Source organism: Puma concolor, chromosome F2 (assembly GCF_028749965.1).
Source record: "Puma concolor isolate L17-30 chromosome F2, mPumCon1.1.hap2, whole genome shotgun sequence".
NCBI classification, from domain to species: domain Eukaryota; kingdom Metazoa; phylum Chordata; class Mammalia; order Carnivora; family Felidae; genus Puma; species Puma concolor.
In genome coordinates, this window is record NC_141684.1 from 64,853,301 (window position 1) to 64,869,594 (window position 16,294).

At 36.4% G+C, this 16,294-nt stretch overlaps 1 protein-coding gene across 6 annotated transcripts in view; it reads right to left on the reverse strand.

The window, feature by feature from the left end:
• Positions 1–16,294, reverse strand: part of CF2H8orf34 (chromosome F2 C8orf34 homolog) — a 413,316-nt gene that overhangs the window by 31,586 nt on the left and 365,436 nt on the right. For 4 of the 6 annotated variants that reach the window (XM_086696037.1, XM_086696035.1, XM_086696033.1 and 1 more), the window contains one exon: positions 10,613–10,660. The exons of the other annotated variants lie outside the window; for them this stretch is intronic. In XM_086696037.1, coding sequence (XP_086552163.1) covers positions 10,613–10,660 — 48 coding nt within the window. The remainder of the gene's footprint in view (positions 1–10,612; positions 10,661–16,294) is intronic. 6 annotated transcript variants of the gene reach the window in all.

The window sequence follows — 16,294 nt, forward strand, 5'->3', positions numbered from 1 at the left end:
ATAAGTGAATCAGAGGAGATATTTTAAAGAAGTGAAACTATTCTGATATTATAATGATAAATACAAGACACTAGCATTTGTCAAAACCTATAGAACTTCACACAATAGAGTAAAACTTAGGGTATGCAAATGAAAAAAAATATTGTGGAGTTATTTCTACAGAGTGTATTGCAAGCCCTGGGAGAGGGAATGGGGTAATTGTTGAAACATCAGCAATGTTCTGGTCTCAAGGCTGTTGAATGCAATAGCACTATGAGAACAGAGCCCCATGATCTCCCAGGAGCCAATCAGGGAACAGACCATTGTAATTGCCTAGCCGTCATTGAAACTGCACATCTTCCCTACCTGCTTTCCCGTAAACACCAGATGTGTACTTGGTCTATGTCTGGAGGCTCTTTGTGTTTTCCTCCCATGCATTGACACTCTTTGATGTTTATACCTGGCGAACATGAAATAAAGACTATGTACAGTTTGCTGCTACTGTTATTTCGCTGGCAGAGGCACCTTGCACGTCCGCTTAGTCTGTCTGAGAACTTTCTTCAGTGCACAGCTACAAAAAATCAATTAGAGGTTGGAAGATCCCAAGATGGAAAGCAAAACACTAACAAAGCATCTAGATGCATTACAGATGTATGAAATGTAACTGAAGGGGGTGATGGAATAAGGTGCTAACCTAAGTAACTTTGAAAATGAATGGAGTCTGTAAAACCAAAACCAAAAAGAACTGTTCACAAATACTGTATACTAACTGATAAAGTTGTTTTCCATGTACATATAGGTTAACAAATCTAAAGCTACATATATTCTGGAATTGGACAATGAAGCAAATGGATAACAGATGCTGGGAGCCAAATTTCTCACTGCTGAAGTGGCAGTTTATAGAAAGCAAGGCTAGACTGATCCATGTATAATGTATTATTAGAGTTGGAGACGTCAGCATGAACTCATGTTGAGCTCACTACATATACAGAAGGCCAAATATCGAAATATTTATGAATATTGATATATACATGGGTTACTACAGACACATATATCTCCCTACTCTGGCAGCTGAGAGGGCTTAGAAGCGATGACATCCCAATAGCAAAGAACACAGCTACCACCCATATCTTGGTTCCTAATACCATTCTCTAATGAAAGAACCAGAATTCTTGAAGGAATGACTGATTCTAGGACTGAGGCAGGAAAGATACAAGATAAGCCTGAAGCATCTTGTGGTGCCAGAAAGCAAGAAAGTGTTCACACATGTACGCACACACACAATAATGGGAATATATCAAAGGGATAAAGGAGCCAAGTGAAAAATCTATTAATGGCAGAATCTAGGACAATTTATACCACAAAATAAATAAGATAGCATTGGGTTATTATGCAATATAAAATAAATATCTATGAATCCATTCCGACAAAAATAAATGTTTGACTAAATAAATTAATAGGTAAGAATAGATAAATATACCATGCAAAAGGATTTCAAATAATCTATATGGATACTCTGCTCTTAAGGAGGTGGAGAATAACTTCCTAATCTGTAAGCGCATGCTATGGGTAGTGACTTTCTACCAGAGTGCAATATGGAAAGGAGGGCCAAAAGACTAACTTTACAGTGGAGAAACCTGGCCAACACTATCTACAGACAAGTGATTAAGGTGAATATCAATAGCAATAATTCATAGTATGTATATACCCTTGATAGGAGGTGATGAAATGGAATTTGACCTCTATGGTTTTCCTTCTCAAACACATCATCTCAGTGTAACCATGAGAAAAATATCACACAAATCTCAACTGAGAAACAATCAACAAAATATATGACCAGTACTCTTTAAAACTCTTACCATCATCAAACACAAGGAAAGTCTGAGAAATTGTCACAACCAAGAAAAGCCTAAAGATATCACTACTAAATGTAATATGATATCTTAGATGGGATCTTGGAATAGAAAAAAGACATTTGACAAAAACTGAGGGAATTTGAGTAAAGTATGGATTTAGTTACTAATAATGTATCAGTATTGGTTTATTAATTGTGACAAATATATTAATATAAGGTATTAATGACAATTAAAACTGGGTGAGAGGTACATAGGAACCCTCTGAACTACCTTGTCAACAATTCTGTGAACCTAAAACTGCTCTAAAATAAAAAGGTTTATTTAAAAATTAAAATAAGCAAAATAACTTTTTTAAGTGATTTTCAATCTTAAAATAAAAGCACCTTTTTTTTTTTAGTACCAACAACTTGAAAATAGTCTGTTAATCAGATTAAAACTTAAATTCCAGACAGTAGGTCCTAAGAGTTGTTATCAGAAGGAGAATATTTTCTTTCTTTTTATTGCATCTATATGAGATGATGGATGTTAACTCAACCTATTGCGGTCATCATTTCATAATATATATAAATCAAGCCATCACGCTGTATGCCTTAAACTTAAACAGGATGCATGTCAATTACTTCTCAATAAAACTGGGAAAAATAAAAACAAAACTTATATTGCTATAATAGAAGAGATGGGCTTTGCACTGAAAAGTCCTTGCCTCAGGGTTGAGAGTCACAGTCTTTTACCATAGTTAATTTAGAACATGTCACTTCTCTTCTTTGGATGGAATGGAGTAGATGAAAATACTAGATAAGATGACCTCTATTATTTCACAAGTGGTAAATTGCTGGGTCTAGATTCTTTAGACAGCCAGCAGATTGTGAGAGGCACTAGATGAACTACTGTAAGGAAAGCTGGCAAAGAAAAAAATAAAGATAGTTAATCCTGAAATATACATTTTAGGTGTAAATTAGTGTTTATTTTTGGAATTTAACTTATTTTTTGTTCAATTTTCTCAATTATTGTATCTGGTTTTGCAGGGCCATACCTTAAGAAACAGCATAAATGCAAAAAAAAAAAAAAAAAGTCTTGGATTTAAAACCCCATAACACTATACAGGACAGCAGAAATATAATTTCAGAAATTTTTGTGTAATAGAGAGGGAACTCACATCCCTGCAAATTACCAAAAATAGAACACACAATCTCTGATGTTTAAGAAAGAACTATGAAAAATACCCTTTTGGCTTTGTAAGGTAAAATCAAAATGGCTAAATCTTACTCATTTAAAACATAAAATTTTAAAGTGACCATGAAAAAATATTTTTAGTTAAAAAAGCATTTTGGTTATTTACCTTTTGGTCCCAAATACTAAAACCTGCTTTCATAAGAAAAGACATAGCTAATAAGTCAATTGTGTTACTTTTTCCCATAATAGTTCAGAATATTAAGCAATCCTAATGATTGGTTTCCAGATTTAATGGCTTTACTCCTGAAAAGATAATAAACATTCAGTTATCCTTTGTTTATTGTAAATTATATAAAGTAAAAATGGAACATTAGCTCAGTAAAACATGTAGTTTGGGAAGAACTCTAAAATGGTAAGTTTTTGGAATCATAGAGATAGTACAAACATTACTATTAATAGATCATTTAAAGGTTTTACTTTGGTTTTCCCTAAAATAGGGTTTAATAATATTAATGCACCTGTTTGCTTTATCCATGTCAACAGGAAATACTATGTATGTTCAAACTAAAACCCATCAGACTTTTTGAGGGGGACAAGAAGCTGAAATCTTGAACATTTCTAAAAACAGGAGCTGATATGTTCTGTGCCAACTTGTTCAACAATTTTTCTAGAGGAATATTAAACTATGTCTCAACCATAGTACAAACTGTTTCATACACCCAAGAGCAAGTTCTGGGGTTGCTTTTAGAAGAAATGCCATTCATCCTTTTTCTAAAACACTTCCACCGTAAGTATGTAAACACCCAGGGACTAGGAGTGCTGAGGAATAGTGATATGCATCACATGGAAACCGGCTGCCAGCCGTATGTCAGCATATCATTGTATCTGCCAACAGAGGAAGTGCTTTATAAACTTCAGCAGTAGTATTATTCCACATGGATAGCCTATTTTTGGATTCTCTAAATGCAATCAATCAGTGATTTATGTCATCTGTGGCCATGGAAGTTCAGTATGTTTAGAGAAAAAAAAAATGCTCTTTTGCTTAAACTTTCCCCATTGGATACTCCAATCCTGAGACAACTGAATATCCCTCTTCCTTTGGATAAATATGAAAACAATGCACAAAACATCAGCTTCTATCTTCCAAAAAGGATTAATCGCTTTCATTTTTCCTTCTATAACCATAGGATCCACATAAAATAAAAATCCCGGAAGCATGTTGCATGTAAAGTGAAACAGAATTACCCTCCTCTTCAGGTACATTTAATAGACTGCTCTCTCTGACGCAGAATTAATTCTACACTTCCATTGAAACAAATTTCTCCATTTATAACTTACATACGTAAATTAATACAAGCATACCTCATTTTATTGTGCTTCCCAGATAATTGTGTTTTTCACAAATGGAAGGTTTGTGGTAAGCCTGTGTGCAACAAGTCTATCAGTGCCGTTTCCCCAACAGCATTTGCTCACTTTATGTCTGTCACATTTTGCTAATTCTCTCAATATTTCAAACTTGTTCATTAATATTTTATTTGTTATGGAGATCTGTGATCAGTGACTATGACTTGCTGAAAGCTCAAGTAATGGTTAGCATTTTTGAGCAATAAAATATTTTTAAATTAAAGTGTATACTTTTAAAAGATATAATCATATTGCACATTTTATAGACAATACAGCGTAAACAAAATTTTTATATGCATTGTGGAAGCAAAAATTCATTGACCAGCTTTATTGCAATATTTGCTTTACTGTAGTGGTCTGGACCTGAACCCACAATATCACCAAGGTATGGCAGTAAAGTTTGAAAGTACCTTTCTTTTCGTATTTGTTAATGAAATGTCTTGTATTCTCAGACTGAGATCCATGATTTTTTAGTAAATTATACTTTTACAGCCCATTTCTTTTGGGAATTGTAAAAGGTCAATTAAAACCTAAGAAGAGGGAAGTAATAAGTTTAGGAAGCTATAAGTTTGAACTCATAGAATTTGGGAAAAGAAAACAGAAAAAAGCAATGATGAAGTTAGAAAAATACGGTGTATTGTGAAAAACATTACAAAATAGATGCAAGGGGCTAAAATAAATTTATGTGACAAACTTGCTATACTACACTGTGCACTGGGACCGCGCTCCATTTTATGTCCTAATTCATGCCATTTGGTGACATTTCTCTGCAAGGAAATTATGGGATAAAATTGCAAGGTTTTGAAATGGAGGAGAGATTACTGAGTACAGACAATGGAAAATAAATCATTTTTTCCTAGCATGTCCTTCTAGTTCCTGATTCTGTGGAGGTTCTGAGTCTTTCATGGACTTTTCATGGACATTGTTTATAGAAATTGCCAGTACTGCAAATGATTCTAGCCCATACATTGTATCCATTTGAACGTGATTGGTTGGTACCCTACAGATATTGGTCAGTTTTCCCAGTTTTTCCATCTCTTTATAACTTCAGCATTTCCTATTTGACTGTATATCTAAGGGTTTAACCGTCCTTTGAACTGGTTGTAACACTTTACTGGTCCCCTTACTAATTAATGAATTGAGTAAGTCTTTGATATATGTTCATTTTATACCTGTATGAAAACCAGGATTAAGACTTAAAAAAAAAAAAAAAAAAAACATTGTAGCAACGTGGATGGAACTGGAGAGTGTGATGCTAAGTGAAATAAGCCATACAGAGAAAGACAGATACCATATGTTTTCACTCTTATGTGGATCCTGAGAAACTTAACAGAAACCCATGGAGGAGGGGAAAGGAAAAAAAAAAAGAGGCTAGAGAGGGAGGGAGCCAAAGTATAGGAGACTCTTAAAAACTGAGAACAAACTGAGGGTTGAAGAGGGGTGGGAGATGGGTATTGAGGAGGGCACCTTTTGGGATGAGCACTGGGTGTTGTATGGAAACCAATTTGGCAATAAATTTCATATATTGAAAAAAATTAAAAAAATAAAAAACAAAAACAAGTTATCCTTTAACAAAATGTATCAGTTCTAAATGAATGTCAAAGACAAAATAGGGTTTCCTTGAAAAAAATTGTTTCCTCCTTTCTTAAGTGAATGAAACTATGTCACAAGTAATAATATTGGTTTTTTTTTTTTTTTCAACGTTTATTTATTTTTGGGACAGAGAGAGACAGAGCATGAAAGGGGGAGGGGCAGAGAGAGAGGGAGACACAGAATCGGAAACAGGCTCCAGGCTCTGAGCCATCAGCCCAGAGCCCGACGCAGGGCTAGAACTCACAGACCGTGAGATCGTGACCTGACCTGGCTGAAGTCGGACGCTTAACCGACTGCGCCACCCAGGCGCCCCAAATATTGGTTTTTGAAAAGTGAATCCCTGTGCATGATAAAAAGTAAATTGTATCTTATCTATGACAGGATAAGGGCATGCACTTTCCACAGAAGTGTAGTTGGAACTTCATGACAGTCGCCATCACGCAATAGTACAACTCAGAGAACAAGACGGGCCAAAATAGGCATGAGAAGTGATTTTAAGATACTGTGTTGCATAGAATCGGCCTCCTTTCCGGTTCAGATCGCAGAGCTGGCAAAACCAACCTCCACAGATTTGGAAAAGGGCCTGCCTGCTCTACATGCTTTTTTTCCTGTCTGACACCCTTAGCAATTGCCAATCTGCCATTTGACACCTTGAGTTAGTTCACACTCCTGTGTGTGTTGCCTCCGGCCTTCACCAGCTAGCTTCCTGCAGACGTGAGGAGCTGCTCTAAATTGCTCTTTACAAAGTTTCAAAAAATCATTAACTTCAGTCTTTAGTTCTTTATAGCTTCTCACCCATTTAGGTTGACAATACTTTTCTGATGCATATACATTTAAATTAATAAATCTCTCATGATTAGGGGATTTGTAAGCAGTGCACTATGCTACTTTCCAATTATTCATATGGGAAATATGATGTTTTTTATTTATTTATTTATTTATTTATTTATTTATTTATTTATTTATTTATTTAAATATATGAAATTTATTGTCAAATTGGTTTCCATACAACACCCAGTGCTCCTCCCAACAGGTGCCCTCCTCAATACCCCTCACCCACCCTCCCCTCCCTCCCACCCCCCATCAACCCTCAGTTTGTTCTCAGTTTTTAAGAGTCTCTTATGCTTTGGCTCTCTCCCACTCTAACCTCTTTTTTTTTTTTCCTTCCCCTCCCCCATGGGTTCCTGTTAAGTTTCTCAGGATCCACATAAGAGTGAACACATAGGGGGAATGTGATGTTTTAAACACATTAGCTTTTCTGTAAAAAGTGTGACAATCAAGCTTTGGAAGCAGTTGATTTTGATAAGTTGTTTCAAATTCTATACATTTTTTGAATAGCTGTTAGTATTATTTCAAAACTGAAATTTCTGTGACTTGAAATTCTTATTCCTACCTGAGTTACCAAGTGTTTTACAAGTGAAGAACACATAATTTCTTTAAAAATTTTGACCATAAGAATGATTTTGAAGATTAGGAAAAGTAGACTATTTAAAAATATCTCATTTTATATTTGCTCAAAAATGCAAATCCTACTCTGGAAAAATAATATATTAAACAACAAAAAATGTTGAATGGAAATTCCATTTTAATTTTGCTTGTAGAAGAGACCGTATTGTCTCTTTAGTTCGATTTAGGTCTAAACAATATTGACTTAGTGTCATGTGGTTATAATTTTGTCTAATTATAAGACTAAATTGAAAAAAAGCAGACTTTGATCTGCAAAAAGTTGTCCAAACTTTAACAAGAAATGTTAGATATATTTAAAAATGTAAACACTGTGGTTTATTCAAGTTTTAGTGTATATACTACATAAAAGCAAATGTTTGCTAGCCCAGTTTTAACTTCAATGCTTCTAACATTTATAAAAATTGTTCCTTATCGTTTGTGACTCTACTAAGAAGCAGAAAGAGAACAAACGTGAAAAAAGAGTAGACGTGAGAGAAAAAAATTATCATTTTATGGCTCACATTCTCAACATGCTCTCCATGGAGAAGAATTTGAGTATATATTTCCTAGAGACCAAATGAATTAATATCTGCAAAAAGAAACGAACTAGTAATAAGTTAAGAGCTCGCTAATTAAGATCATACTTAGATGGGGCACCTGGGTGGCTCAGTCGGTTGAGCGTCCAACTTCGGCTCAGGTCACGATCTCACGGTTCGTGAGTTCCAGCCCCGCTCTGTGCTGACAGCTCGGGGCCTAGAGCCTGCTTCAGATTCTGTGACTCCCTCTCTCTCTGCTCCTCCCCTGCTCACACTCTGTCTCTCTCTCAAAAATAAATGAAAGATTAAAAAAAAATTTTTTAAAGATCACACTTAGAGTTTTATTGTAAAGAATGATCACATGTTGGTTTAAAAAAGAGCTTAAATCTAAATATAAAACAATATTAGATGAAACCACTATGTCAGAGCACCTGGTGACAAGTTGGTTGAATGTCCAACTCTTGATTTCAGCTCAGGTGATGATCCCAGGGTTTTAGGATTGAACCCCACATTGGGTTCTGTGCTGAGCATGTAGTCTGCTTGGGATTCTCTCTCTCTTCCTCTGTCCCTCTCCTCTGCTTGCACTCTTTCTCTCTCCCTCTCTCTCTCCCTCTCTAAAAATAAAAACAAAAAAACAAAACAAAAACAAAACACAAAAAAGCTACGTGATACTGAGCTCCTAAAAAAATGCTTATGGCATAAACATACTTATAAATTCAAACTGAGAATCGGTAACGAATCTCATAAGCTGGGGAGATTTTATAGCCCTAGTCAACCAAAAATATTGTTCTTGAGAGTAAATGAATAAACAAAACTCATAAATGTATTAATAAAATTTTCCTCTTTACCCATATTATACAAAATTGAAGGGTTTGCATGATGTATGTAGTTACTCTCTAGAAATAACATGGAAAGCACACTTTAGGGCAGTGTTTCTCAAACTCTAGGGTGCTTCAAATCACATGAGGATCTTGTTAGAATACAGATTTTGATTCTTTGGATCTGGTGTGATTTTGCATATCTTACAAGCCCCCAGGTGTTGTCTGTGTTGCTAGTCAGAGGACCACAATGAGAAGCAATGCCCTGCCAGAACCTCCAACAAAATGGCACAAATCCTCAACCTTGTTATCACATTAAGCATTTATAATCGTGTAGAACATGTATGCTTAGATTGCACATAAGGATCTTTTTCTCAGATGAGAACTGCACAAATTAAAGTTCCATCATCTTGTATGCGGCCCATTTCCTGTACTGGCACCTCAGTTTTCTTCTTCCTCCAACAGCGCTAGACTGGTGCAGGACACATTACAAAGGGTATCAGGCACCCCTCTTGTAGAGGTGGCCCACCATCCCAGGCCCACCAACTAGGCCACCACCAAGTAGGGAATGCTGAGCCAAGAGCTTTAGCAACCACAGAATCCTAAAGAGAAATTCTACTTGGGTACACACCGAAAACAGTGTCTACCTCTCTTTGGCAATATTAATGGCTTTAATGTATTCTAGTCAATCTCTGCATCAAATTCATTAAACTGAAATTTAAAGTTGGTACTCTAACCCTCCGATTTTTTGCACCATATATTTTGATTTTTCTAACCTGAACCCAGACAACCAACCTGGTCTTCTCCTTTCGTTATCTCTTCTCCAGGTGACTTTGGCAAAACTTCAATCAGCTCCAAGCTTGCAAACCAGAGATGTTAGGGACTTAAAGGGGTGCTATATACTCTCATTTTCCTCTCCGAGTGGTATTTGGAAGCAAGTGTGAATTTAAGTATGGGTACACTGTTCTGAGGAAGTTTTGAGTGGCACATTCAGTAGGCCACTCAAACTGGATCTTAAATGGATGCATGCGCGCAAGAATAAAATATTTAGAGATAAAGATATTCTATCTTTCTGAGGAGCAATATTCAAACCAAATATTTGGTGCTTCTTTGACATCATCACCAGATTATTTCCCGGTCCCCTTCACCTACAACAGATTCAGATAGCTAATTTAGTGACCACTGTGGTTTGGCTTCAGATCAAGTCTTGTGAATTCTATCCACGGGTTTATCAGCAAGTTCCCAAATACCATTTGTAGAAAGTCCAAAGACATGTCCTGTGACACAGAGCATGCTTGGATATCTCCAAACTAAATCCAGACATCTAAATGGTTTTCCAACAAAAATCTACCATATATCTTATTTGTCAAGACAGCACTTTGCTTAATGGCTTGTACAAGTAATGTCTTTGATGAACATTCATCACAGGAATGAACACCAATTTTGGTACAGATTGTTCTTTTCATAAGAGCAATGATCATGTCTTATTATTTTGTGCACGTGTTTCTCATTTTTTAGGATATCAACAAATGTTTGTGAGTAAAATATATGATAGCCCTAGGCCTGTGCAGTTGTACATATCATTTTCAGGATGACTAAATTATTATAAGGTATCCCTCTATCAACAAGGAAAAAAACAACATTTTGATGAAATATTATTTATCATCCTGTTTTGTTGGGCATGACCAGTGTGACTGGGTGTACCCCAGACTGGAAACTGTAGAGCAGATCGAGAAAACCCAAGCGAAATTCGTCCTATATGATAGACTGATTTCAGACTATGTTACAAGGCTAACTTAAAACTCACTTCTTCCAGGTAGTTTTTCAGTGACTGTCCTCCACTGGAGGCTTCTCCCTAGAGGCAAAGAGGAATAGAAGTTGAAAAAGTCAGGGGAAGGAGAAAGAAAGAACGACAGAAGATGAATCATGAAGAGTATTGAAACCTGGGAATAACACCAAATCGTTACTATGCTCCCACCATGCTGATTGGGGTTGTCAGTCTGGTGACTTTCTCCTCGGAAGGAGATCATTTTTTCAAGGCAACAATATTTCTTTTAAGTGGATTTTAAGTCACATAAATGAATAACCACCTGGAATAGCTAACTAAAACTTAGGACAGAATGCTAAATGAGATCCGTAAAATTTTGTTACTAATTTTATAAATATGTTAGTTTAAGAAAAAGGTCACTAATTCTGTATTCTATAAATCTGTATGAAGATCTAACACATGGACTTCAAAATATTTTATGGAGAGAGTATAGCTCATTAACCTGTCTTTTCCCAGTGTTTATATGCAGCCTTTCTTTCTCACCTTGCTTGTACATTATTAGTAAATTCTCCATTATTTGTGCTTTTCATGAGACCTTTATCAGGCACTCGTAATCACTGAGATTTAAATCATAGAAATTTAACATCAAATTAAACATACATCCCAAATTCATCTAAACATTGGTGGTCAAAATTGTCAAACAACTCATTAGTTTGGATAAGTTATATTTTTTATACTACATGGCCAGAGACATTTGGAAATAAATCCTGAGATATCATGAAATTATTAATTCTAGGAGAACATGTGTGTTTAAAGGATAACTAAATACGTGTGAATAAAGCTTACATTTGTTCCTAACTTTTGGAGGACATTCTTTTTAACACTTCAAAGATTCTCTATATATTATCTCATTTAATTGGTTTTCTACTACAACCAGAGGGCAAGACATCCTCTGCGAATCTGATGAATAAAGAAACTAAAGCCTGAGGGGCTCAGGGAAATGCTTAAGTTCAAGTGGCTAGGTATGGGCAAAGCTCTGCTGGAACCAGATTCAACTCTGACATTCCTTTCCCTCACTGAAATGAAAAGTTTAAAACATAAAAAAATTAAATGTACCTTATTTTTTAAAACTTATGATGTATACTCCAAAGCACTTTGAGCGAGTTAAAAAAAAAAAAAAAAAGAATGCTCATTTCAAAACAAAAGTTAAGCTAGAAATAAAGTACTGGTTTCCTTAAGCACTTAGAAATCACAGATGTATAATATTTTCCCCCCCCAAATCATGGTTTCCACTAGTGAAAAATTAGTATGCTGTAGTTTAACTGTTTCCAAATGCTTCCAAGCTTGTGGGATTTTCAACGGATATGACAGCCAAAGAGATAGGACAGTTATATTTACTTAAGCTAAAATATAAACTATTAGGAAAAATCAAATCCATATAAAACCCCCAAACTGTGAGGAATTTAACTCAAAGCATATGGAGGAGGCTGGAAATTTTCTTCAGATAAACTGCTTTTTCTAGTTGGATTTGCTATACTATCTCCCTTTATTTGGATAATTCGTGGAGAGGGAATACAGCGGGATCTTCCAATTTGTCTCTTCCTTGTGACAGAACTACTCCTTTGTGTACTAGTAATCCCTTCCCCGTCGCCTGGGTTGCCCGGGGTAAGAAGATAGCGAGGCAAACTGCAGTTGGTAAAGATCTGCTTTCTGGAGGGGCCAGCGTTGGAGACCTGCCTGGCCGGCCTCTGAACATCTGAGGGCTAAGAGTGAGGCGCTCCAGGGCCGCCCCCGGGCACTCGCTGAACAGGCTATTTGTTTCCTTGGAGCTAGACTGCAATGGTTTTCCCAATTCATCTGGACACTTGCAGTCTTATGCTAAGACCTGCTAATGACTGAGGGTTTTCTTGATGGTCAGATGTAACCAAAGCACTGTGTAGGCTACAGGGCTTTCTTGAACAGGCTTGCTTCTTCCCACAGTGTCAGGTCCTTTTCAATACCTATACCATAGAAGAGGAGAAACCCACACAACATCATTCGTTTCAAAGGCCACACAGACTGGAGTTTTGCTGTAGCTACCGTTCATAAATCACTGACATTGGTGGCACTGATGAATGAGGAGCATGAAGTAAAAAGACCACCGGAGGAAAATACAGAGGAAACAAACACTGCATAGAGCATTACAAATTTGGCATAGGGCCGAATGCACAAAACAAAGAACAAAATGTCAGGATCTCTGATCTTAGGGTCAGAATAGATGGCACCAATCAAGAGGCTTGATTCAATATGTCAGTCTCAGGTTCCCCATTTCTAACCTGGGGCTGTTGAAATGCTGACCTTTCCTCCTTCCCCCTGCTGGGGGCGCTAATGAAATAAAATCCCTTTCAAAGCAGAAAGCTGTCAACTTCCGTCATCCTTCTCTAAATTTAAAAGAAGTGGCATTTTAAATATCAAGTCTCTCTAACAATATAATATTTTGATAATCACCCGGAAGTAAATAAAAATTACCCAAATGCAAAATCGCTTGAAAAACAGAGAAGAAAAGGGATACAAGGCACCCAGCGGGGTGCGGAGGAGGGAAAGAGCAGAATACGTGGAAATTATGCCAGATGGAAAGAAAAGAAAAGAAAAGAAAAGAAAAGAGAAGAGAAGAGAAGAAAAGAAAAGAAAAGGGAAGGGAAGAGAAGAGAAGAAAGAAAATGTATTTCCTGAAATGTGGTTTCACTTATCATGAATCTTTTTTTTTATTTTTTTTTAATTTTTTTTTAACGTTTTATTTATTTTTGAGACAGAGAGAGAGAGACAGAGCATGAACAGGGGAGGGGCAGAGAGACAGGGAGACACAGACTCGGAAGCAGGCTCCAGGCTCTGAGCCATCAGCCCAGAGCCCGACACGGGGCTCGAACTCACGGACCGCGAGATCGTGACCTGAGCTGAAGTCGGCCGCTTAACCGACTGAGCCACCCAGGCGCCCCTATCATGAATCTTAATATAACCACACTTGAGATGAAAAATGTTTTAAATGTGAATTATAAAATATATTATAAACTCAGAGAAAGAGAAAATAAAGACTGACATGATTACAGTTTACCATTTGGCATGGGATTATGACTATTAGGGATGAAGGCTCTTGTTGCTCCTTTAGTTATTTTCCAGCTAAGGAAATATTCTCAGTGAGAGGGAATATACTAGAGACAGAGCTAGGACTAGGCCCACGCTCCTGAATTCAATAGCATCTTTCACTATACCAGGCTTCTCTTATTTAAGTGTTTATTTATTTTGAGAGAGAGAGAGCGTGCATGCAAACAGTTGGGGGTGGGGGGGGTGGGGAGGAGGATCTGTCAGCACAGAGCCTGATGTGGGGCTTGAACTCACAAAATGTGAGACCATGACCTGACCCAAAATCAAGAGTCAGACGGTCATCCGACTGAGCCACCCAGGCACTCCATGCTTGTCTTATTTAAATCAGTATTTTCTATTCATCTCTTACAAATCCTTATGTAAAATGCATATAGACTTGTATTTTTCCATAGAATATACTTATTCACAAATCTTTTACGTCTAAGGCCTCTGGTATGAATTTCTTCCAAAGAAAGTTTCATGAGACCCCTACTTCCACGAGAATGCTCTTTCTTCCCACCTTTCAACTGAAATTAAACAATAATCCTAACATAGACAGCACCCTCTTAAGAAGAACGCATAGAAGAATGGGAGCTTGATAGGAATGGCCAAGGCATATCTGAACCTAAGGGACTAATAAAACTTCACCCATTATTTATTCCACAAGTATTTAGTAAGCACTTATCGCATGCCACATACTGTGCTAGGTGTGGGGACAAAGAGGTGAACAATCCCTAACATAAAAGAACTACTGTAGTAAGAACAAATCCTACCGTAAAAAGTTTACCTTGAGAAAACAGTTATGAGAATATAAAACAAATGTTACTCGACATCAGCAAGCCCACGGTGCTACAGTAAAAAAATACGGGGAAAGGGCTCCTAGTGTTCCATTTATTCAACAAGCATGTATTGACAACTCTCATGTGCTAGAAGCTGTTAGAGCCACTGTATACATGTGATCGAAAAGACAAAGTAGAGGAATTAAAACTTGAGGAAATTATTTTTAATCTTAGTCTTAAAGACTTGATTAGCCAGATGAAGGGGCTGAATAACGAGAAGAGCTCATACGAGGCAGAAGGAAAATTTTGTGCAAGACCCCAGACACAATATAGCAAATATATGAAACCACAAATATTTCAATGAAGAGCACCAATTATACTATGCACATAAATGTGTACTATATTTTTAGATATAGAGATATTAACATCATGCATCATTTCCTAATTCTATACTATAATTTCCTGTAATATAGCTGTTGACACGATGGTTATATGTTGTGTTTTCTAACTGCATTATTATACAGCATTGCCGACTTTGTGGCAGATGTTATAGAAATTGAAGTTCAGCTTTCCAAACTCTAGCAAACTCTATAGGCAGCAATTACCACTGATGTCCAAGAGAATAGGCAGTGATCTATTTTCAATTAGTAAAAAGCTGGGTGCAGTAGTTTGTAACTCAGAACTTTTGGAAAGCTCAAAAGTCTTTCAAATCGTCGATGTTGTCAATAAAGGGTTACACTTGTTTGCAGACCATGCATATTAACAAGTGCTGTTTCTAATTGGCCTCAATGTCTTTTCATATTAAGTTAAAATTTTTCTGAAAACTCATCCACGATCTTGGGAATAAATGTTGCAATAATGCAGAAGTACAGACACCTCTCTTTTCTGAAAATAGCACATTTATCCTTACTGCCTTAGCATTTCTAAGAGCTAAAAAACAGTGACATTTTGAAATAAGATGTTATGATTCACTCTGCCTTCAAGTTCCCCTGAAGCAGCTTATGTTTGTACTAGGAACCAGCAATCTAAGGCATGATCAGAAGCCAAATTTGTACCCTCACAAAGGACAAATAACATTCAATCCTTAAGCACATAACTGACGGTTAAATTAAAATGAAAACGATTTACATGTTTCTTCCAATTTTTTCATGTTAAGCTAAATAAGTCCTTTATGGTAATGCCCTTGCCTTAGAGACTCACCTTAAAAGAATGAAAAAGGGCAGCAGCAATTATGGGATTAATAATTGTCACTAATAGTGTTAAATTTTAAATTACTTAAGGCATTTTAGCGTTCCTTCTTATTTTCTGAAAAGTAACTTTTGCTGTTGCAAAAAAAATGTTTTTTTCCTTTAATCCCACGTAAAACAAAAAGGAGGGCAGTGTAAAGCTAATAATGAGAGGCTTCTTGTTTGGGAGAGTGCTAACTTTTATCCGTGGATATTGGAGAAGAGACAGAATGAAAGGGTGGGGCTATATGGATGCTAGTGTTAATGATATTTAATTACGTTGACTTATAGAATGGACAGAGATACATATTATTGGTCAATTGATTTTTAGAAAACTCCATTTGACCTTGAACTATTCATTGTACTATTTATGTGTGTCTTTTCTGATGTGTTGACTGATTTACCATATCATTAATTAATAGTTTCACTATTATCATTGCAGAAAGTAGTAGTCATTTATTCCTCTAAAATGGTTTAATGTGCCAAAACAGCAAACTATCAGCCGTAAGATCCTGGAGAGTCAACTTTTCTTCTGAAGCAGAGTTTCTTCATACATAAAGTATGGACAAGAGAACCACATGGTTGTGTTTCATATG